This window comes from Pongo abelii, chromosome 11 (assembly GCF_028885655.2).
Source record: "Pongo abelii isolate AG06213 chromosome 11, NHGRI_mPonAbe1-v2.0_pri, whole genome shotgun sequence".
Taxonomy (NCBI): domain Eukaryota; kingdom Metazoa; phylum Chordata; class Mammalia; order Primates; family Hominidae; genus Pongo; species Pongo abelii.
The window spans coordinates 120,032,160-120,055,899 of NC_071996.2; the positions used below are offsets into that span (position 1 = coordinate 120,032,160).

At 49.1% G+C, this 23,740-nt stretch overlaps 1 protein-coding gene across 1 annotated transcript in view; it reads left to right on the plus strand.

Moving 5' to 3' along the window:
• The first annotated feature begins 260 nt into the window (after positions 1–260).
• The window catches only part of IGFBP2 (insulin like growth factor binding protein 2), a 29,201-nt gene continuing 5,721 nt past the window's right edge, over positions 261–23,740 (plus strand). Inside the window, exon 1 of the mRNA XM_003780700.5 lies at positions 261–844. Within this exon, the coding sequence (XP_003780748.2) occupies positions 400–844 (445 nt within the window). The 5' untranslated portion in view covers positions 261–399. The remainder of the gene's footprint in view (positions 845–23,740) is intronic.

Here is a 23,740-nt window from a genome sequence, read left to right on the forward strand (position 1 = left end):
AAAAGCACGCGCTCTTCTCCACCGCCACGCCTGTCCTACCCAAACCCGCGAGTTATCCATATTCTCCTGCAGGAGTCAGAGTCAGGGCCAGAAGAGTGCGGAGGGACGCGGCCCGGGAAGAGCAGGGGACCCCCAGAGCCCGTAGCCAACGCGGGGGTGGGCGAGCGGGCGTGCGCGCACTCACTTGCCGGCGCGAGGGAGTGTCGGGGGGAAGGGAGTGGTCTCCAAAAGGGGGAGGGGAGAAGGCAGGGGGCGGGGAGAAGCCGGCCCTTTAGGACCCGGCTGCGGCGGCGAGGGAGGAGGAAGAAGCGGAGGAGGCGGCTCCCGCACTCGCAGGGCCGTGCCACCTGCCCGCCCGCCCGCTCGCTCGCCCGCCGCGCCGCGCTGCCGACCGCCAGCATGCTGCCGAGAGTGGGCTGCCCCGCGCTGCCGCTGCCGCCGCCGCCGCTGCTGCCGCTGCTGCTGCTGCTGCTGCTGGGCGCGAGTGGCGGCGGCGGCGGGGCGCGCGCGGAGGTGCTGTTCCGCTGCCCGCCCTGCACACCCGAGCGCCTGGCCGCCTGCGGGCCCCCGCCGGTCGCGCCGCCCGCCGCGGTGGCCGCGGTGGCCGGAGGCGCCCGCATGCCATGCGCTGAGCTCGTCCGGGAGCCGGGCTGCGGCTGCTGCTCGGTGTGCGCCCGGCTGGAGGGCGAGGCGTGCGGCGTCTACACCCCGCGCTGCGGCCAGGGGCTGCGCTGCTATCCCCACCCGGGCTCCGAGCTGCCCCTGCAGGCGCTGGTCATGGGCGAGGGCACTTGTGAGAAGCGCCGGGACGCCGAGTATGGCGCCAGCCCGGAGCAGGTTGCAGGTAACGCGGTCTGGAACAAGTAGTTGGGAGAAACTTGGAGGGCAGCGGGGAAGCCCGACGGGCGGCTGGACCTCACGGACTGTTTTAGGGGCGGCAGAGCCGAGACCTTGGACCAGATCAAGGGGGACTGTTGCGAGCGGGACGCGGAAGTCAGGCCCGGGGAGGGGAACTGGAGTTAGAGCAAGTGGAAGAGCCCTGGCGACTCATTTGGTGGGGATGAATGGGGAGAGGAAAGGCATCCCTGCTGCCATAGTCTTACCCGCGTGGAACGGACCCAGACTTCTATTCTGGAGGAGGGATTTGCTGAGAAGGGGGCCGGTGGTCAAATCCATGGGAGTAGGAACTCGAATCTTATTTGGGGCACTGCTTGAGGACCCAAGGGTCCTGGTGGGATCGCTGCTGGGAGGCGGAGGCTGCGGGGTGCCAGTGACACCAGGAACCTTGGAAGAGGAGAGGGAGCTAGGAGGAGGCACCGGCGTTCCAAGGGACCCTTCCTTCTACTGGGGTCGTGAGTTGGAAAGAAAGGATTTGGTACTTTGTAGGATGAGTCGCTTAGGAGAAAAATGAAAACGAACACTGCTGTTTCTCCATAGGGAACGAGCAGGGCTCTTGCTACCACGTTGAATGGAAAAATAAAAGGGAGGCATTTGGTAGGCGAGGGGTCTCCTAGCAGCTGAATCAATGTAACTTAAGCCCGATCGCCGGCTGCATTCCCTGGACGGGGGCAGCCAGGCTGTGCAGTTTCGCATCTGGGCCCCAGATCGAAAGGCAGGAGAGATGCATTGCCACCCCGCACCCCCGCCCCTATCCTAAATTGAGGGACTCCTTCCTGTAGGATAGAATGGGGACCCGATATTCTTTGTTCAGGGGCCCTCATCCCTCCCAAAAAGTTATTTGAGGGACACAACCAGGCTCTAAGAAGGTTACTTTTTTTTTTTTTTTTTTTTTTTTTAAATTACGAAAGCCTCCTGCCCCAGTGGTCGGGAGGAAGCTGTAATTATTTTCTTTCCTCTTGGAGACAGTGGTGAAATGTGTCCACTGCCTGCTGCTGTTGTTGAAAAAGCAAGTGAGTCTTAAGTTTCTCAAACTTGAAAAAGTGAAAAAGAAGAATGCTTGCTTTTTAGCTTCTGAGGTCTTCGTAAGCCCCCCACCCCATGCACCAACCCGCCTCCCTTCTCCTGGTCTGCTATTGTTTTTTTCGCTGTTCTCCTTGAGAATGGAATTAGGGGTCAGAGTTGAAATCTTTCTTCTGTTTCTCTAGCACATTTTGCTCTGGAGTACAGAGCAAGTTAGGGCTTCCTCTGAGTGGAGCCTCTCAGTCCCTTTCTTCTCCCTCGGCTCGCTTCCTTCCCTAGCCTGCCTGGAAGTTAACCCTTCCCTCCTGCTTCTCTTAGAAAGGAACAATAAAAGGAAAAAGCCCCCACGAAATCCTTTCACTGCGGGGTGCCTGTCCCCCAGTCATGCGTTCCTCCTCATCACCCCTCGTGGTCCACCGGGGAGGTGCTGTGCAGTTTCTGAGCTGAACTCTCACAAACTAAACATCTTCCTCAGCAGGGTGAACTTTTTGAAAGGCCTCTAAGTTCATAGGATGGTTTGGCTGCTGACTGTTTTAATAAAGTGTGTGATGCCTTTCCTTCTTTAACGTTTTACTTTTTTTTTTTTTTTTTACTCTTCGTTCGTCTCATTCTAAGCCTGAAAACCAATTCTACTTCCCAAATCCCTGAAGCCGGTTAGGGTCTTTAGCCAGGAACAGATGCGGCAGATTTTCTCCCATTCACTTTTCCCTGGAGCCTGAAGGGGGTGGGGGGTAGTTGTCAGGGGAGGCCAGGGACAATGGGGTGAGTTCATGGGAAGAATGTCACTCTGGATTTTCTGCCTGGTTATGGGACTCCCTTCCGCCAGCTTGCCCCAGCTGCGTTCTCCTCCCCAGTGCCCAGACGCCTTCCGCATTTTTGTGCACCAGCCTGGGAAGAGGGGATGTTAAGCAGGGGTGGAAGGTGGGGGGTGGGGCTGGAAGCTGAGTGGGTGCACTCAAAAGAAGTGACCAATGTCAGGGGTGCCTGAGAGAGTCGGGCTGGAAGGAGCCTGAGCTTGCAAGGGTGCAGGAGAAAAAGGGGTCAAGGTTGGAGGCTTTTGTGCGCGAGAGGGTCCTAGGCTGGGGCAGAGACTGGAGTCACTGGATGGAGAGTGCTGGGTCCGAGTTGGGTGGGGCCTGGCCCAGACGGAGATCTTAGCACTGAATCCTCTGCCTCCCACTCCATCTCCCGTCCCCTCTTCTCTCCCCTCCGAAGAATGAGCACCCCCCTCCAGCCTGCATTCCTCTTTGAGCAGGTTGCTTTTGAGAATTTTAAACATACCCTCTTATTTCGAGGCAGCGAACCTCAGCAGTTCCGGCTTTGCTGTTAGCTCTTTTGTCTTTGTTCCCGGGACTCAGGGGCTGTGTTGCTGCTGGCTTCCTGGGGATGGCAAGGATGCAGGGGTGGGGGTGGGCACATCAGTGGGTGGAAGGAGTGGATGGTGGTGAGCCTGTATCCCACGGGGACGATGGGCTGGGGCTTGTTGGTTCAAAGAAACTGAAAAGTCAGACTTGGGGGAAGGGGTGGGTAGGCCTAGAAGAAAAACCGAAAGGAGACCCTGAGATCTGCTTGAAGTCGGGACTCTAAAAGCGTGTGTATGTGTTTGGTGGTGGAGTGGATAGAAGTGCCTAGAAATGTCAGGGTCGAGGAGGGAGCAGGGTTGGGCCAGTCCAGTCCCTTTCAGAATTAAGGTTGGGCTAGACCCGTTCCTTCAGTATCTCCCCAGCCTCCTTCCCTACCGTGTACAATGCAGGGGATTATACTGAGGGGCGGGGCCGCCCGAGTGGCCGTCTGGCCTGCTGCACGTATAAAGGTGCTATAGAAATGTGTAGTCATTCAAAGTCCCAGGGCGGGCAGACAGGCAGACAGGCAGGCAGGCAGGCAGGCAGGCAGGCAGGCAGGCGGGCGGGCGGGCGGGCGGGCGGGCCTGGGGAGGCTCTGCATCTGCGGTTGCAGGGGAAGAATAAAGGGGGGAAGAGGCGAGCACTGATTTACAGTGGTTCAGTGCAGCTTCAAAAAAAAGGGGGAAAAAGCAATGGGACTTCTGGCTCAGAGTACTGCTTTGCATCTCGTCTTGCATAAATTTGCATACTGAGTTCAAAGTCGTAAAATAGACTAGGGAAATGAGTGGGATCTACTGTCACTGATTGTTAACACCACTACCTTCCACCTCCCCTCCCCCTATCTGGACAGAACTCCCAGCACTAGTTCTGCTAAGCAGCGCTGCCTGAGTCACCAGTCACCACTGTTCATGAAAGAAGGAGATGGGGAAGCGCCTGTCTAGGAGACCAAGCAGGGTGTGGCAGTGTGCACCCTGGCCTCAGAGGCACGGCCTCTCTGAAGGGTGTGGCCCGACAGATTCTGGACCAGTGAGGCAAGTGGCGTTCTTTCTGACGCCTGGGGTTGCCATTGCCCGTGGTGGGCTGCAGTTTGAGGAAGCTGCAGAATCTGGGTCTTCTTTGTTTGAAATTTCCCTACTCAGCTTCCACATATGTCCAAAACATTTACTGTGATAAGTCCCTTTGTGTGGTGGTAATGACCCACTTCTTTAGACAAAATATTTGAGGAAGGTTCGAGAACAGAAAAATTCTATGTAACAATGTTAAGGAATCTGAGAAAAATGGGGCACAGGAATCTCTGGGTTAGAATAGGTGGTAGAGCCTGGAAGGAGAGAAGAACCCATCTGTTGTACTCCTGAGGGTCTGCCTACACAATGGCTCTTGGCCAAGTGGACTATTGGGTTTCCTGTCAGGCAGAGGGAAGAGGGAGGCTTAGATAGTTCTCACTGTTGGCCTACTTCAGCACTGAGCTTTAAGACTTTCAGGCAAATCATTCTTTCAGGCTCAGAGGCTGGAAATTAGTTCTATAAAAATGCCATGGGGCCGGTCGCATTGGCTCATGCCTGTAATCCCAGCACTTTGGGAGGCCGAGGCAGGTGGATCACAAGGTCAGGAGTTTGGAGACCAACCTGGCCAATATAGTGAAACCTCTTCTCTACTACAAATACAAAAATTAGCTGGGCATGGTGGAGCATGCCTGTAGTCCCAGCTGCTTGGGAGGCTGAGGCAGGAGAATTGCTTGAACCCGGGAGGTGGAGGTTGCAGTGAGCTGGGATTGCATCACTGCTCTCCAGCCTGGGCAACAGAGCAAAAAAACTCCGTCTCAAAAAATAAATAAATAAAATAAAAATGCCATGGGTTGGCCAGGCGCGGTGGCTCACGCCTGTAATTCCAGCACTTAAGGAGGCTGAGGTGGGCAGATCACCTGAGGTCAGGAGTTCGAGACCAGCCTGGCTAACATGGTAAAACCCCGTTTCTACTAGAAATGCAAAAATTAGTTGGGCATGGTGGCACCTGCCTGTAGTCCCAGCTGCTCGGGACTCTGAGGTAGGAGAATCACTTGAACCTGGGAGCTGGAGGTTGCAGTGAGCTGAGATGGCGCCACTCCACTCCAGCCTGGGCAACAAGAGTGAAACTCCGTCTCAAAAAAATAAAAAATAAAAAATAAAAATAAAATTAAAAAGCCATGGGTTACCCGAAAGTAGGAGCATATCCATTCACTCATTATCTGACCTTTGAGGGCTGACTTGGAGAGAACTGTTCTCTGGCCCAGTCATCAGGTGGCTTCCAGTTGGTTCTCAGCTGGGCTGTTCACACCCATAGAAAATGGGAGGTACAACTGTTCAATTTCTTTTTTTTTTTTGAGACGGAGTCTCGCTCTGTCGCCCAGGCTGGAGTGCAATGGTGCGATCTCGGCTCACTGCAAGCTCCGTCTATCCCGGGTTCACGCCATTCTCCTGCCTCAGCCTCCCGAGTAGCTGGGACTACAGGCACCCGCCACCACGCCCGGCTAATTTTTTGTATTTTTTAGTAGAGACGGGGTTTCACAGTGTTAGCCAGGATGGTCTCAATCTCCTGACCTCATGATCCGCCCACCTTGGCCTCCAAAAGTGCTGGGGATTACAGGCATGAGCCACGGTGCCTGACCAGGCTTACTTTTTTTTTTTTTGAGACGGAGTCTTGCTCTGTTGCCCAGGCTGGAGTGCAGTGGCATGATCTTGGCTCACTGCAAGCTCTGTTTCCTGGGTTCACGTCATTGTCCTGCCTCAGCCTCCCGAGTAGCTGGGAATTCACGCATGCACCACCACACACGGTTAATATTTTTGTATTTTTAGTAGAGGCAGGGTTTTACCATGTTGGCCAGGTTGTTCTCAAACTCCTGAACCTCAAGTGATCTGCCCGCCTTGGCCTCCCAAAGTGCTGGGATTACAGGCATGAGCTACTGCACCTGGCCACAACTGTTCGATTTTGATATGAGGAAGTTCTGAAAATTCTGCACCAAAGGGAATGGAGAACAGGTAAATACCTACGATGCCTGGCAGGACAGGACAGGGGGCTGCTGAAAGGAATGAAGGAAGAGCAGAACAGAAAGGGGCTGTGAGGCCATGTCCACATCTGCTTTTGTTGTTGGTCCTTCCCGCATACTAGAACACTGTACCCAAAAGAAAAAAGCTTGTTTTTTTTTTTTTTTTTTTTTTTTTGCAAAGAGTCTGTGTATCTGGGAATTGTTATTTTTATTTGTATTATTATTTTTATTCATTTATTTATTTTGAGACTGAGTTTTGCTCTGTCACCCAGGCTGGAGTGCAATGGCACAATCTCGGCTTACTGCAACCTCTGCCTCCCGAGTTCAAGCGATTCTCCTGCCTCAGCCCCACAAGTAGCTGGGATTATAGACACCTGCCACCATGCCTGGCTAATTTTTGTATTTTTAGTAGTGACGGGTTTTCACCATGTTGGCCAGGCTGGTCTCGAACGCCGGACCTCAGGTGATCCTCCCGTCTTGGCCTCCCAAAGTGCTGTGAGTACAGGCGTGAGCCACTGCACCTATCCTATTTTAATTTTTTAAGGAACTCTGTATCCAGGGAGTGCATTTCGTCTCAGCCTTTCTCTCTATGTTCCCGACTCCCTCTTCCTTCTCCTGCCTTCTCCATGCTGTCCTCTTTGTCCCTGCAGACCATTCTTTCCTCTCCCACACTTCTCCCTTCCATGCCTTTCCTATTCCGGCTCAGCTAGAACACCTGCTTGCTAGGTAGGTGGGTGGGGCTCAAAAATGGTGTGGAAAATATAGTGGTCTCAGCCTCAGAGGTCCATCCAATCAGAGGGATATTATGTAGGTGACTGGAGACTATAATGCTTGAAAAAACTAGAATCCTTAAATGAGGAGGGTGGTTGACTGGGCTTTGAGGGAAAGGACTTCCATAGGCCAGGGAATGGGGATTCTCTCCTATAAGGGTTAGCACTAGCGCTGCTTCTGCTGAAACCAAGGCATAGAAGAGGGAGATGATGTTTGAATTCATGAGGGAAGCTGGTGACGTGGTTGGCAGATATTCTAGATCCCTCTGCTTCTCCTGTCTCTGGCCAGCAATTCACTGAGATGGCAGGCAGCCGCCAGGAGATTGGTGGTGCTTGCATCTGTCCTCACCCTATTATGAACTGGCTTCTGTGCCTGCTTTGTCCCCTGTCTTCCACCTCCCTGCGAGGGAGGCCGTTCTACCTCCATTTCACAGGTGTGGACACTGGGTGACTCAGCGATACGAAAATGCTTAGAGGCTAACCTGGGTACCTTCTCACTGCACCCCTCTACCTCCGTGGCCGGGCAAGGAGTTGGGCTGTTGGCAGAGAAAAGCTTTTGGCCCTATCAACCAGCAGTTTTGTTCCTGGACAGCTGCCATGTGCAGGTGATGTATGGGGCACAGGAAATTTCTGCCAGATTTCAATTATGTAGATTCCCTTGACTCCATGGAGAGTCACAAGTCCTGGAGTTTGGGGACCTCACAGTCGTAAGTAGCCAGCCTACAGCAGTCAGTCAGGAGGGACAAGAAGGTCACAGGGTGGGCCTCTTGAGAGAAGAGCTGCTGGGTAGCAGATGATGGTGCAGGCAGCCTGGCCTTTGCTGTCGTATTGACTGGGGTTGGTTCCATTGCAACCCCATCTCTTAATACTTCAGTAGTTAGTAAGGCTCTTCCTCCAATGCCAGTTCCCTGTTGGTAAAATAGCAATGATTTTACCTCTTTCCCAGGTGTGTGTTGGGGCGGCTGTGATAATGGCAAGTACCTGGCACATAGTATGTTCTTTTACATGTTAGCTGCCTTAATCTTGGCAAGTGACATCTCCTCCTTGACAGTTAGCTGGCCTTTAAAATGAAGGCCAAACTGGAAAGGTCAGGCAGGCCACTGCTCTCTGGAGGTTCAAATCCCAGGTGGTCTACCATGTACTAATCACCCAAGGTAAGAGATTTCTTGCTAAGCCTCATTTTTTTATTTGCAAATCAGAAATTGATAGTATTTCATTGGGTCAACTACACAGATGTGTATAAATATATAAACTATATATAAAACCTAAGCTCTTGCATTTTGGTGATGAGTCACTTGATTTCCATCTCTTCACCTATGAATGGAAATATCCATACCTCTCCAACCTACTTTCACAGGGCTGTAGCGAGGTGGTTTATGGAAAGGGCAATGAAACTGTACTTTAAATGCAATACAAATGCAATTGATAAATGCAATATGAATGCAATTGATAAATGCAATATAAATGCAGTGCATAAACGGTTGGAGGCCATCGGGCTTGCATTTTTTTTTTTTTTAGACGGAGTCTCGCTCTGTCACCCAGACTGAGGTGCAGTGGCGCAATCTCGGCTCACTGCAAGCTCGGTCTATCCCGGGTTCACGCCATTCTCCTGCCTCAGCCTCCCGATTAGCTGGGACTACAGGCACCTGCCACCACGCCCGGCTAATTTTTTGTATTTTTTAGTAGAGATGGGGTTTCACAGTGTTAGCCAGGATGGTCTCGATCTCTTGACCTCATAATTCGCCCACCTCGGCCTCCCAAAGTGCTGATGATTACAGGCGTGAGCCATGGTGCCCGACCAGGCTTACTTTTTTTTTTTTTTTTTTTTTTGTGAGATGGAGTCTCACTGTGTCGCCCAGGCTGGAGTTCAGTTGCACAATCTCGGCTCACTGCAAGCTCCACCTCCTGGGTTCATGCCATTCTCTTGCCTCAGCCTCCTGAGTAGCTGGACTATAGGCACCCGCCACCACGCCCAGCTAATTTTTTGCATTTTTAGTAGAGATGGAGTTTCACAGTTTCAGCCAGGATGGTCTCGATCTCTTGACCTCATAATCTGCCCACCTCGGCCTCCCAAAATGCTGGGATTACAGGTTTGAGCCACCGCGCCCAGCTAGGCTTGCCTTTTTTTTTTTTTTTTTTTTTTTTGAGACAGAGTCTTGCTCTGTCACCCAGGCTGGAGTGCAGTGGCGTGATCTCGGCTCACTGCAAGCCCGCCTCCTGGGTTCATGCTGTTCTCCTGCCTCAGCCTCCCCAGCAGCTGGGACTACAGGCACACGCCGCCACGCTCGGCTAATTTTTTGTATTTTTAGTAGAGATGGGGTTTCACCGTGTTAGCCAGGATGGTCTCGATCTCCTGACCTTGTGATCCGCCCGCCTCGGCCTCCCAAAGTGCTGGGATTACAGGCGTGAGCCACCACGTCTGGCCTAGGCTTGCATTTTTAATGGATTAGTTGGGCAGTGCTCTTTGGATCCGATGTCCTAACGTCTAGGACTGACTGTTTTTGGTATGAGAGCTTCTCTCTGCAGTGTCTAGAATGGAGGTTGGAGGGACTATGGGGAACAGAGGTGGCGCCAGAGCTTGGACACCTGGGTTCTCATGCTGGCCTTGCTGCTCATAAGCAGGTAACACAGGGCTGAGTTCCTCCTTTGCCTGGCCAGCCAACCTGGAAGACCTAGCCTTCTGGCTGTCAGTGTCCAGAGCTCTGGAGAATCCCTGAGGCTACATCTCTGGGTGGGGGAAGGTCCTCTCTGTATAGATGGCCCCCCAGGGGAAGTCTGCAAGGATCCAGACTTCAGAATACTAGAGTTAAGTATTAACTAATCCAAGTGGTCCTAGCACATTTAGCACATATGGCATGCTCAAGGGTGTGCAATTGTGCAGTCATCAAAGCCAGTGAGGACACCTGATGCCACCCATTTCCTGCACCAGGAAAATGGACCTTTCGCATCTCTGAACCTGGGATGCCAGAATGCACTGAACTTGGTCCTGGCAAATAAATTGGAAGCTGTTTCCAAAAAAGTGATATTTTCTTGCTATATTGTCTCCAGAGTTTACTCCTGAGTTGGGGAGCAGCATCTCATTTTGCAAGGGGCTGATGGATTCTCCATAGAAACGCTGGGTTTGGGGAGTGTCTTCTGAGTACTGGGGCTCTACCTAATGTCTGATTCCATCTGTGGTACCAAAAAGCCCTCGGAGTGGCAGCCTGTCTGTGCACAATGATGCCGAAGACTTTCTTTTCCAGCATCTAATGAGGCAGGGCCCCAGGAAAGCAGAGAAGGCGGATGCTTGAGTCTCTGAGGGTCAGAATACACTTACGGTGAAATCAGGACTGGGGACAAGGCAAAGTACTGCCATTGGGAATCCGGGGTGGATGGTCATGTTAGACCAGGGGTGTCCAATCTTTTGGCTTCCCTGGGCCACTTGGAAGAAGAATTGTCTTGGGTCACATATAAAATACACTAACACTAACCGTAGCTGATGAGCTAAAAAAAAATTGCAAAAAAATCTCCTAATGTTTGAAGAAAGTTTACGAAATTGTGTTGGGCCACATTGAAAGCTCTCCTGGGCTGCAGGTTGGACAAGCTTGGCTTAGACTCTTGGAGGGCTTTCATGGTGGAGGCAGGAAAGGAAAAGCCCCTTTTACAGATAGGATAGTAGGTCCAGAGAAATGTGTTGGTTTTCAGTTCCAGAGTAATTTCACCAGCTCCCACCCTCCACACTCACAAAGAGCAGGCTGGATGGGATGTCGATATTTTTTTCTTCTCCTGGAGAATGGACCATCTCCCTATGCCTCTCCTCCTGGGCTACTAACCCCTGACTCTTCCCTCCCCCTTCTCTGGCCACTCCTGTTCCTGAACAAAGCCAGGGAAGATCTGGGCTGGCTCAGCCCCTGGGTGTCAGTCAAGACTCAGAGGGAGACTTTGCTCAAAAAGCCAGCCCTCCCGGAAAGAAATACAGAGCAACTGTAGTCAGGAATTTTTCCCTTTCCTTTTTTCTGTGGGCGGGGGGAGGGACACTTGGCAGTCTTTGGGGCCCTTCTGGCTGCCAGCCCCACATCTCTTCCTGGCTGTTGGGAGGCAGGGCAGGAGGGAAGATTGGGGAGAAGGGGGCAGGGGCTGGCAAACCCCCAGCTGCTGGGCAGTGGAATTCGCCCATAGGCCCTGGTGGAGTTGGCCTCTAGTGAAGCCTGGGGAGGTTTCTAATTAGTGGAGGACGGTGAAGGTGTGGCAGCCTGTGTTCATTCAAGGAACTGAGCTCTCCGAGCCAGGAAGTCAAAGGGAAGAGGGGGACTGAGTCCTGGAAGGCCTTGGTTGGTGGGAGGTGGGGAGGAAGTTGTGCCTACTCAGAGTGTTCCATCCTATTAGAAGTTGAGAAGAGGGGGGTGTTTCAGCTGGAGTGATTCAGGTTGGACTCTGGGGGTGCAGAGAGTCAGTCATTGGCACTAAGCAAAGGGTGCCACCTCAAAGAATAAGTGATATAACAATGATAAACCAAATGGCTTTGTTCTAGACATTGCCTGCTTCTACCAGAAAGCTCATTTTGTTTTTTTTGTTTGTTTTATATTCTTCCCCTCTCCCACTTCCTGCCCCAGCTCTGTTTTAGCCTCGAGATTCTCTCCACTTAACAAATGAAGAAATCAAGGCTACATTCAGGTTCAACTGCCAAGGCAAGCACAGACCAGATTGTAGTCTGGGTCTCTAGATTCTTCTTCCAGCTCTCCATTTCACCAGACTCACACATGCAGAAAAGCAGTGAATTATATACTGCCTCTTGGAAGAGCTCCTTTTCCCTGGGAAGTAGTAATTAAGGCATATCTTCTCAAAAATGTTCCTTTATGCAACTCTCTAGGAAGTTTCTTTTAGGTCTATTGTCTTTACTTCTGGATGGAGGTGCCAAGTTACCTCTGGGTGGTGAACTTGTTTTCTAAAATGCCCGAGGCCAAGAACAAAATGAAAATGGCAATTCCCTTGTACCCTGTGCCCTGCCCCTGTGACTTCCTGATAATGCTGAGCAGTTGCTATAGCAACAGTGGTGGGAGGTGTGTCAGGCAGGATAAAGGGGGTGGGGGTAGGACAGGTTTACTGGATCAAAGAGGCTTTTGTGGTTGAGTAGGGCTGCTGACATGACTGATGGTCTACTTCTAGGGAAAGATGGGGGTCCCATAGAGATGGGGATGGGAAGAAATGAAGCCCTGGGGCTAAAAGGTCTTGCTTGAGAGTCTTTCCTTAGGTGATGCCAAGTGACCAGGTGCCATCTGGTTGGTTAACAACCTGGGCTTGGTTTTGGCCACTGGCTACGTGACTTGGTGCAGTTGGCCTCCAGCTCTATAGCTCATTTATCAAGTGTGAGGGGGATAAGAAATTATCAACCTCATGCACCTGCTTGATAATAAAGGTAAACATGCAAGCCATGTAGCACAGAAACTCAGATAATCAAATGAGGTAGTGCAGGTTCTGATTCTTGCAACACAGGAGAACAGGAGAATGGCAGACACCTGCTTTTGGACGTTTTCTGATTGGTCATTTCAAGAATCCTGTTAGCAGGTGTGACTTATTCCCTTGAGTGTGGCTTACCTGGATAGCTGCCCCTTTGCTTTGGAAAGCCTTCAGTGAGTCCAGAGAGGAGTCAGTGGTTGAGAGTTTTCCAGGGGGCAGTCATGACCCTCGATGCCATTGTGCCTGTGGTTCTACCAACAGCTTAATGACCAACCATGTACCATTTATGCTCCAGAAGTTAGGACTCCCACTTGAGGCTCTGCTGGTTGTCTCTGGTTTGGTTCACTGCCTCTTAAACCATGAGAGCATAGCCAAGGAAGGTAATTGATGTGATATACTATCAGACAAAATTAGTGAACTTTAGTTGAAGACAGAGAAAAGCATGGTGACCTATTTAAAGACACTTATTTATATTCAAGACACTTCTTGTGCTGGTTTGAGAGTGGCCGCAATCCTGGACATCTTTGCAGGTTTTAAATTTCTTTTTGTATCCTGTGGGTTCAATTTGTCAGGCCTGGAATATCTGAGAGCAGAGTTATGGGGATGGAGAAGAGGACAGTGGAAGGGGAGGGTGGTGGGAAAGGTTGGTAGGATTCAGCCTTTGTTACACTATGGGAGTGGGGCTGTGGGATTGCATCATCGAAACTGAATTGTTTGAATGTGGGTCTTAGGAGAGGCATGTGTCCTTCCCATCCGATCTCATGGCTCCACTTGCTCACTGCGTTTCTTGACTTGCTCACTGCCTTTCTTGACGCTTAACCACTCTTGCTGATATGGGCTGTAGATGAGGCAAAGGCCAGAAGAATGAGAAAAAGAATTAATGTAACAGGGTACTCTTGGGCAAGTGCTAGATGCTCTTTGATAGTGTATTAGTCTGTTTTCACGCTGCTGATAAAGACATACCCAAGACTGGGTAATTTACAAAAGAAAGAGATTTAATAGACTCACAGTTCCATGTGGCTGGAGAGGCCTCACAATCATGGCGGAAGGTGAAAGGCACGTCTCACATGGTGGCAGACAAGAGAGCTTGTGCAGGGAAACTCCGCTTTATAAAACCATCAGATCTCATGAGACTTGTTCACTGTCACAAGAACAGCATGGGAAAGACCTACCCTGATGATTCAATTACCTCCCACTGGGTCCCTCCCACAACATGTAGGAATTGTGGGAGCTACAATTCATGGTGAGATTTGGTTGGGGGCACAGCCAAACCATATCAGATGGTCACCTTTTCTAATATGTAAACATTAACTGAGTACATGCTATGTGTCAGCTAGGAGACCATATGAAAAAGCAGTTGTCATACCACCTGTAACACATGCTTTTTCGTGCTGGAGGGGGACAAGAAAAGCATTTTAGAAAGGTGAATAAAGAAGAAACCAAGTCAGTAGAGATGTATATATATCCTATGCAAATAAACAGGTAGCTCTTTTAGTCTTTTGACCAAGTCTCTTCGGAAGAGCTTGATGTTAAATAATGAAGTCCCTTCATGGTAAATAAAGTTACGAAAGTAAGAGAATCAATTTGGACAGGCTTCTACTTCTTCAGTCTTGGAAGAAAAAAGCACAGTGTCTTCCTTCCAAAAATGTAAATTGAGGACACAGAATGTCTTCTCTCCTGTCCTTCATTCACTAAGTATGGAAAGCTGTATGGAAGCTAAGACCAAGTTATGTCTTCAGGAAGCTTCCATCCTTAGGAGGACTAAGAAAATGCACAGACCTACAGCTTTTTGGCAATGGACTCAGGCTAGAGTGCTGTGAAGAAAGTTGGGTCAAATTACCAGAAGACTTTACCCAGCAGTGCTTTTCTTTTTTAAAATTTTTAAAAATATTTATTTATTTATTTATTTATTTTATTTATTTTGAGACAGAGTCCCCCTCTTATGCCCAGGCTGGAGTGCAGTGGCGTGATCTCGGCTTACTGCAAGCTCCGCCTCCCGGGTTTGCACCATTCTCCTGCCTCAGCCTCCTGAGTAGCTGGGACTACAGGCGCCCACCACCATGTCTGGCTAATTTTTTGTATTTTTTAGTAGAGACGGGGTTTCACCATGTTAGCCAGGATGGTCTTGATCTGCTGACCTCATGATCTGCCCACCTTGGCCTCCCAAAGTGCTGGGATTACAGGCGTGAGCCACTGCACCCGGCCCTTATTTATTTGTTTTTTCGAGACAAGGTCTGGCTCTGTCACCCAGGCTGGAATGCAATTGCACGATCTCAGCTCACTGCAACCTCCACCTTCCGGGCTCAAGCCATCCTCCCACCTATGGCAGTGCTTTTCATCAATGCAATCAAGTGGCCTTTGGACACTTGGAGGCCATATTGTTCATCCTTCTTCCTCCTCAAAAGGTTTCTCCTAAGTTATACCAGAGGGAGTCTGTGCAATTTCTTCCCATCTGCAATTTATCACTTGTTTTGTTCTTTCTTATGAAATTCTTGGATGGCTTCTAACTTGGATCTCTCCTGTTTTAGTTTAAGGCTGTTTTCTCTCTGGTCCTTAGGGAGACAGAACGGCTCCTTCCCTTCCCTTGGGTTTTCCTGGCCCTTGGACATCTCCACCACTCAGCACCCTCTGGCAGCACCAGGATGGACTTGTCCCTTGGCTTTCAGTTCTCAGGCCTGAGTCATCTTGATTACTTCATCTTCCCCTTCTTAATTCTGTGATCCTCTTCTACTACCTTTGGGTCTTCTTTCTGACTCATTTCCGAGTTCTTCATGGCATAGAGAACCGGCCAGGAACCCAGGGCTAGGTTCTGACTGGTGGACAAGTGACCCTGGTAACATCATTGCCCTGGCCAATGAGAGTGGTGGTGAAGTCTGCCATGTCACTATCATTTGGTCCTCTTCCAGTAGGGCTTCAGGGACACTTGAGGTTACTGATAGCTCTGCTTGATGAGGAAGATGAGGGGTGGTTGGTGTGAGAGGTGACTTTTTTGTTTTTGTTTTTGAGACAGAGTCTCACTCTGTCACCCAGGCTGGAGTCAGTGGCGTGATCTTGGCTCACTGCAACCTTTTCCTCCTGGGTTCAAACGATTCTTCTGCCTCAGCCTCCTGAGTAGCTGGGATTACAGGCGTGCACCACCATGCCTGGCTAATTTTTGTATTTTTAGTAGAGACAGGGTTTCACCTTATTGGCCAGGTTGGTCTCGAACTCCTGACCTCGTGATCCACCTGCCTTGGCCTCCCAAAGTGCTGGGATTACAGGCATGAGCCACCGCGCCCAGCCCTGAGAGGTGACTTTTTTTAAAAGAAGATTTAAAAAATGCAGAAAAGTACAAAGAACAATGTAATAACACAAGTCTACCACCCAGAACCGTGGGCGGTTGATATTTTGTCCACTAGCACGCAGTACTTAGTGTTTATCTTTCTTAGTTAAGTGGATTTGCATATATATGATAGATGACTAATATGCCTATGTTTGCATATATTGCATCTATATGCACATATGTGATAGATGACCAATATTGGCCAAATTATTTTGTGAAAATAAATTGAAAATGTACATAAAGGTTTTATTTTCCCTCTTAACATTTGGTGTCTGAGATGTAATGTTGACATCCATAGGTCAGAGATATTCTTTTTAACTGCTATATATTGTTCCTTTGTATTACCTTACTGGTTTTATTTATCCATTCACCTGTTGAAAGACTTTTGGATCTGGTTGCTAATAGTGTTTTTACAACGACAAATAATGCTGTCATGACCATTTTTGTACGTGTGTCCCTGTGCACACGTAGAGAGAAGTAGAATTACTGGGTCAGGCACATTCTTCCCATTCCCATAGTCCCTGGTTCAAGTTTGAACCAAAGCACAGTCTACTCACTTGGGCCTCAGCAACTAGGTCACCTTGCCAGGTTCCTGGATGGCTTTAGTTGAACCCAAGGAGAAATGTTTGGGACCCATGGAAAGGAGTGAAAGCTGATAGTGCTGTTTGCCATCTTGATATCAATTTCTCTGGCTCTTCAAGGACAGCTTGGCTCATGGGGCCCCAGAGGACCTTGGCTGAATTTGAGCATGTTTTTGTTTTCTCAAACTGTCTGCCTCAGCCCTGACCCTCCCCAGGTCTTTGCAATTCCAGGAATGACCCTGATGTTTATAAAGGAGCCCTTTGGAGAGTGCACAGGCAGGGAGGCTCTGGAGAGGCTGTGCTGTTTCTGCTCACTCGGGGGGAGCCCGAGATGAGATGGCAGCATGAGGGCATACTCTAGAAATGTCCATGATGCCTGGCCAGGAGAGGCCCCTCTGCATGTATCCAAGCAAGCATATGTGTCTGTTTACAAACCCATGAGTAGATGAGCTTACAAGGCTGTGTCTCTGCAAAGCTTGTACCCGAGACCACCTCTCTTGAAAAGAAGAGGCATTGTTCTCTCCTCACCAGGAAGTTCTTCAGGAAACTCAGACAGAACAGAGAGAATCACAAAGGCATGGGAGCCTGGCAATGCCAGAGCTTGAGAGGAGAGGTATCATTCAACATACAGATTCCTTAGTCCTTGCTTCTGACTTTCTGGGGCTGGGGTCCAGGGCTCTTATTTTTAGCAAGCTCATCAGATGATTTCTGATGGAAGAGCTATGTTTGGGAACTTCTGACCGGGTCTAATTCCCTGAATTTACAGATGAGTACACTGGCACCTGCACAAGTTCAACACCCTGCTTAGCATCACTCAGAATCCCAGGGGTGGTGGTGAAGTCAGGATCGAACCTCAGTCCTTCCTCCTACTCTAGGACTGCTTGGCTAAGGCTTCGAACCCAAAAGCTGGTGCTCAAAGGAAATCCAAAAAGAGTTTGCAGAGTGGGTTGATGTGGAGGGGATTCATCGGCCAGGTGGGGGCTCTCTGCCCTCCCTTGGTGGTGCATCATCTCCTGTAGGTGTTTTGTCACCGTGGAAGGGCAGTAGCCTGTGCCTCTTGGGCTTGCCACTCAACAGAGGTCACTGAGCTCTTCAGCACTCAGCTGGGTGATTGGCCTGTGGTAGCTGCAGGTGGAGGGAGATGATTCTCAGAAGAGAAAGGCCAGTTCTTGCACACGTGTGATCTTATAACCTAGGGGACTTGTGGATCTGAAACATCTGAGAAGGCTGTTTGCAGTTATTTACTACCACAAAGGAAACTGGGAGAGGAGGAACCACCTGTTGGAAAACCATGCTCAGAAGTGACTGTTCTGTTGCTGAAGGCTGGAAGGATGTCAGGTGTTGCATGGCTGGCTCCCTTGCAGGAAGAAAGGGCTCAGGGGGTGAGAAGGAATAGGAAGGGAGTTTACAATGAATGAAACTGGGTGTCCTCAGGAGATAGATGGACCAATTGGGGGGATGTCATTAACTAAGCTGGAATGTGTCCTGAATGCCAGCCTATACCGCGACAGACATCTGTGCATACTATTCAGAATTCCAGTGTGAGAGGCCACTGCTCCCTCTGACCTTTTGAAAAAAAAAAGTCAGGGGAAGACACATAAGCAGTGTCACTCACCCACAAAGTCTCAGGACCTCAGGTTAAACTTTAGCTAAGAAAGTAACAAATAGAACCCCCATTTTACCTTCCTCTTTCCTAACTTCTGCCTCCCTCCCTACCTCCAGCATGGCCTGAATTACTAATCCCAGCCTGTTGGTGGGCTGTGCTGTTGAACATAGTGGCCACATGCTAGATGGAGTTTGGTGACCACCATCAGCCATCCAAAGAGGACTGGCTTCGAATTCTCTCCAACAAAAGCTGTTTCTTGTATGTGCTGGCGTGTTCATGAGCCCTGTCTCAACTGAGCATGCTTGGTGATTATGAGCTACTGCCTGGCCTCCTTCCCTTTGTCCCTCCCACTAAATTCTGTAAACAAAGTTAAAGTAATTTAGGCAAATTCATTCTTGCTTAAGGACTTCCATTAAATGGCAGAGAGCTTTGATATTTAGCAATGTGTAAAATTTATACAATCAAAACCAAGCTTTAGAAGAAATATGCAATAGATCATATTGCAGAACTCTCTCATGACTCATTTTTTCCATGCATTTGGCTGTTCTACAAATCAGACGTCACCTAGCCTTCCCCTCACATGGCAGATATACCTTTTATTTACCCATTCAAGAAATTGATTGTCTACACATTTCTTTTCTTTTTTTTTTTTTTTTTTGAGACAAAGTCTTGCTTTGTCGCCCAGGCTGGAGTGCAGTGGTGCAATCTTGGCTCACTGCAAGAAGTGAACTCCGCCTCCGGGATTCAAGCGATTCTTGTGCCTCAGCCTCTCAAGTAGCTGGGACCTCAGGCATGCACCACCACGCCCAGCTAATTTCTGTATTTTTGGTAGAGACAGGTTTTTGCTTTGTTGGCCAGGCTGGTCTTGAACTCCTGGCCTCAAATGACCCGCCCACCTCAGCCTCCCAAAGTGCTGGGATTACAGGTATGAGCCACCATGCCCAGCCACCACACATTTTTTTCTAAAGCTTGGTTTTGGCCACAATGAGAGTTTCTTGGGCTGTCAGGGGTAAAAATACCATGTCCTGTTTAACAGCAGCCATCATTTTAGCAGAATTGTGTTTTTTTTTTTTTTTTTTTGAGACCAAGCTTTGCTCTTGTTGCCCAGGCTGGAGTGCAATGGCGCGATCTTGGCTCACTGCAACCTCCGCTTCCCGGGTTCAAGCGATTCTCCTGCCTCAGCCTCCCGAGTAGCTGAGATTACAGGCATGTGCCACCATGCCTGGCTGATTTTTATGTATTTTTAGTAGAGATGGGGTTACTCCATGTTTGTCAGGCTGGTCTCGAACTCCCGACCTCAGGTGATCTGTCCGCCTCTGCCTCCCAAAGTGCTGGGATTACAGGCGTGAGCCACCGTGCCCCGCCCCTTAGCAGAATTGTTAATATCATTTTTCAGACTTGAGAAATTAGAGCTCAGAGAGGTTAAAGGTTCTGACTCGTGAGTGAATCTCAAGGGGCAGCGCTGGCATTCAGGGTTCTTGACTGCTGGGTTCATTGCTCATTCCAGTTTGTTAATGAATTGTCCACTGCTATGGATATTAGTGGAGTCGTCTAGAGAGCAGGGGGAGGAGGATGGTGGTTAGTATTTATTCTGTTGCCCAACATATGTCAAGGCTAAGTGCCTTTTGGGAGAAATTAACAAAGACGGAGCCATGTGAGTTTTCTGCCCAGCTAGGGTGGAACCAGGAAGCTGCAGCCAGCCTTCATTCCCCTGGCCCATTACTCAGAATTAACTCTTGAAAGGCTTGGAATGCTATTACCTGTTGCAAGAGGTGAGTCCATTGGAGGAATGATAGGTTCAGGGTTGGCTTAGATCATCTCCTCTTCCCCAACCCTGCTCTTAGATTTTAAGATAATCATGAGATAGGAGGAGAAGGCTGGAAAATGGTAAGTCTTTCTTCAGAATAAAGAAAAGAAGAAAGAAGGGAGACACATGAGCTGTTAGGAAGATGTGTTTGTTCTAGGTAGGGAAAAGGTCTTATTTCCTCACCAGGTCTGGATAAGGACCGAGACCACACACTCTGAGGAGAAAGGACCAGGGAGGTACTTTTAGATTCTTGGGGCTTAGTTTCCTAAGAACGTCTCTTTTAGATCAGGAATCACCAATTTCCAAATAGAGCACTGAGGTCAGAACATTGTGCTAGGAGAAAACGAGATTTTATGGGAGTCCGTTTCTATCAAACACAAGAGTTTGATTTGTTGAGTAAGATCATTGATGCAACAAACAGGATTACATTGGAAAAATGGGCTGTGCCAGAATTAAGTCTGAAAACCTGGGTATGAATGCATAGAAGTGAACAATAAAGGCTCTTTCTCTTGGGCTGTCAGCTTCCAGCTGCTGTCCTTGGCTAAATTAGTAAGGGTGGGCCAAAAGACAATGTAGGGACCCCATGATAATTGTGAAGAACTGCTGATATGGCAGGGAGGTTGTGTTTGCTCCTGTGAATTCAGATGGTAGTCCATCTGGGCTCAGGTTTGCCATCTGTAAAATGGGACAACGATCCATTTCTTTTCATCCCATCTGCCTTCCTCATCTCCAGCTCTCCTCTAGGGATCTTAGGTAGAAAGGTGTGGCAATCTACCCAAGGCAGGGGTGGGAGTTCTCCCCTGCCTTTCAAGCCCCCAACTAACGGCTCTGGGGGTGTCTGTCGTCTCCCTGACTTCTCTTTGGAAAAGCTTGACCTTCTGTATATGAAATCCCTTGCTTCTATGTTGACCCATTTCCCCAGGTGCTATGTAGGGGAGAAGAGCTAATGCTTACTAATCTACAGGGAAAGTCTCTTCAGGGGCCTTGGAGGTTTCTATCAACCATTTCTAAGCCCATGAGCCTTTTCCATTGATGTCATTTGGGTTGCTAAGAACTATTTCTTATAGTGACCTTTGCACCATAGCCCATGGAGTTGCATACATAAGTGGTTGCTTAATAAATATTATTCTGAACTTAACTCTCTTAGGCAGAAAAAAAATACAACTTGGTATTTTTGTTCTGAGGGCAAATTCCATCTCTAGCTGGAGTTCGACATCTGGAATGTTTTCCTGTGGATTGTTCCTGCAGCCTATAAGAGGATATATGGGAAGAACTTGGTAACGTGTGATGATGCCCTTGTCTGACTGAGGGGAGGAGGGGCGCTATGTGGGTACTTCCCTGGTAGGCAGGAAATGGAAGTGGCTAAGATCTAGCCCCATGTGCACTTACTGTGTGCCAGGCCCTCACTGTAGATGCAGTGAGGATCCTCTCTTTGGATCCTCCCAGTGGCCCATAGGAGGTGCATACTGTTTGTCCTCTTTTTACAGATGAACAATGGAAGCACAGAGAGCTTAAGGAACTTGTCTGGTGCTGCACAGCTCAGTAGTAAAAGCTTGAATTCCAACTCAGGCAGTTAGATTTTGGGGTTTGAATCTGTTTGGCTGCGAACAGTAACAAGGAATGCGGGCTTTTCTCAGCCTACAATGCTTTCTGATCTCTGCCTGGTCAACTCTTTCATTTCCCTTCCCTGGGCTTCTACTTCAAGATGTGGAGTTGAGATCTGGCCACTGGATTTGAGTCCAGAAGCCTGTTCCGGAGAAAGAAACAGATGCTGATGCATGGTCTTGTTAAACCATCTTTAAAAGACCTTGCATCAGCAAACCAGGCCTGTGGATTTCTTCATCTTATTGGCATGTTCATTGGCACTGATGAGATCAATAAAGAAATGGAATGAAACATAGCCTTGAATCCAGGTGGCCTCTGTGAGGGTGGACAAACTTGACCTTCACCTCAGAGAGTTTGGGACATCTCAGGACAGGAAATCAACTTTGTCCTCCTGGAGGAACACAGCCAATTTGACCCCAGCCTCCTGGGACCTGGAGCCAGGGTTGCATATGACATCTGTGGGCCTTGGACACTGCCTCTGTGGGCCCTTCTATAAAAACATGTATTTTTAAAATTTAAAAATTATTATTTTTCGTTTTTGAGACAGGGGCTCACTCTGTCACCCAGGCTGGAGTGCAGTGGCATGATCATGGCTCACTGCAGCCTCTAACCCCTGGGCTCAAGTAATTTCCCACCTCGGCCTCCCAGGTAGCTGGGACCACAGGTGTGCACCACCATGCCTGGCTATTTTTTTATTTTTAGCAGAGACAAGGTGATATAGTTGGACTTTGTGTCCCCACCCAAATGTCATCTTGAATTGTAATCCCCATAATCCCCAGGTGCTGAGGAGGAGATCAGGTGGAGGTAACTGGATCATGGGGGCAGGTCCCCCATGTTGTTCTCGTGATAGCAAGTGAGTTCTCATGAGATCTGATGGTTTCATAAGGGGCTCTTCCCTGCTTCGCCTGGCACTTCTTCCTGCCACCTTGTGAAGAAGGTGTCTTGCTTCCCCTTCCCCTTCTACCATGATTGTGAGTTTCCTGAGGCCTCCCCAGCCATGCTGAACTGTGAGTCAATTAAAGCTCTTTCCTTTATAAATTACCCAGTCTCAGGCAGTTCTTTACAGCAGTGTGAAAATGGACTAATACGGTCAGGCGTGGTGGCTCATGCCTATAATCCCAGCACTTTGGGAGACCAAGGTGGACCTCCTGTGGCAAGGAGTTCAAGACCAGCCTGGCCAACATGGTGAAATCCTGTCTCTACTAAAAATACAAAAATTAGCCAGGCGTGGTGACGCATGCCTGTAGTTCCAGCTACTCGAGAAGCTGAGGCAGGAGAACTGCTCAAACCCAGGAGGCGGAGGTTGCAGTGAGCCAAGATCGTGCCACTGTACTCCAGCCTTTTCCTGCCAGTGGTGCTGGGCTGCCAGGCTGCTGGAACAATTTAATCTGTGCTGGCTTCATTTATGGTACAACCCAGGCTCCCCAGAGCCCCTGTGGGAATAACCATTCTAAATAAAAGAATTTTCCAGGTTTCAGGTTTATACATTTAACACTTCAATTTTTTTTTCTGAAGTTCAACAATTTTGGATAAAAGTCTTTTAAAATGAGGAATAGGTAGAATTTTAATTCCCTCCCCTTTTTGATGTCCCAAGATCATCGTCATCAACATAATTCTTGTTTTGGTCTATAAGACATGGAAATCCCCAGGGTTCATTGAGGGGTGTGGCATTCATTGTTTGCCACACACAAAATGTACCCGGAGTTTGTATGTTTTGTTTTCTTAGTGTCCTCTTTCCTCTCTGCCATTTGATCCTTCTTGCTACTGTCCCCATGCATTCCTTCTTTGTCCCTTCAATTTTGTTGACTTTCTTCTGTGGTGGCCTTGGAAACCAGACATCCAGAAGCCAGGCTTCCTGGAGCAGCACTGTTGTGAACTGTGTCGAGGCTCCTCATGGGATGATTCTCCCCTCATCTTGAGTGGAAAGTGCCAACATTTAAACATGCTAAGCCTTGGTAACAGCTATTAGGATGTTCAGAGCTTGTTTTCCTTGGTTTCCCTCTTCTTGGTTGGGTTCCATGCTGCTGAAGTAGTCGATAACTGGGGCATTCGTCATTGTCATCATCATCAACATAATAACCACCGGCAACATGGATATAGAATTTCTGTGCTCCAAGTCGTCATTTGTTTATTTATTTATTTATTTCTTTATTTATTTTTGAGGCAGTGTCTTGCTCTGTCGCCCAGGCTGGAGTACAATGGTGCGATCTCAGCTCACTGTAACCTCCACCTCCTGGGTTCAAGCAATTGTCCTGCCTTACCCTTGTGAGTAGCTGGGATTACAGGTGTGTGCCACCACACCCGGCTAATTTTTTTGTATTTTTAGCA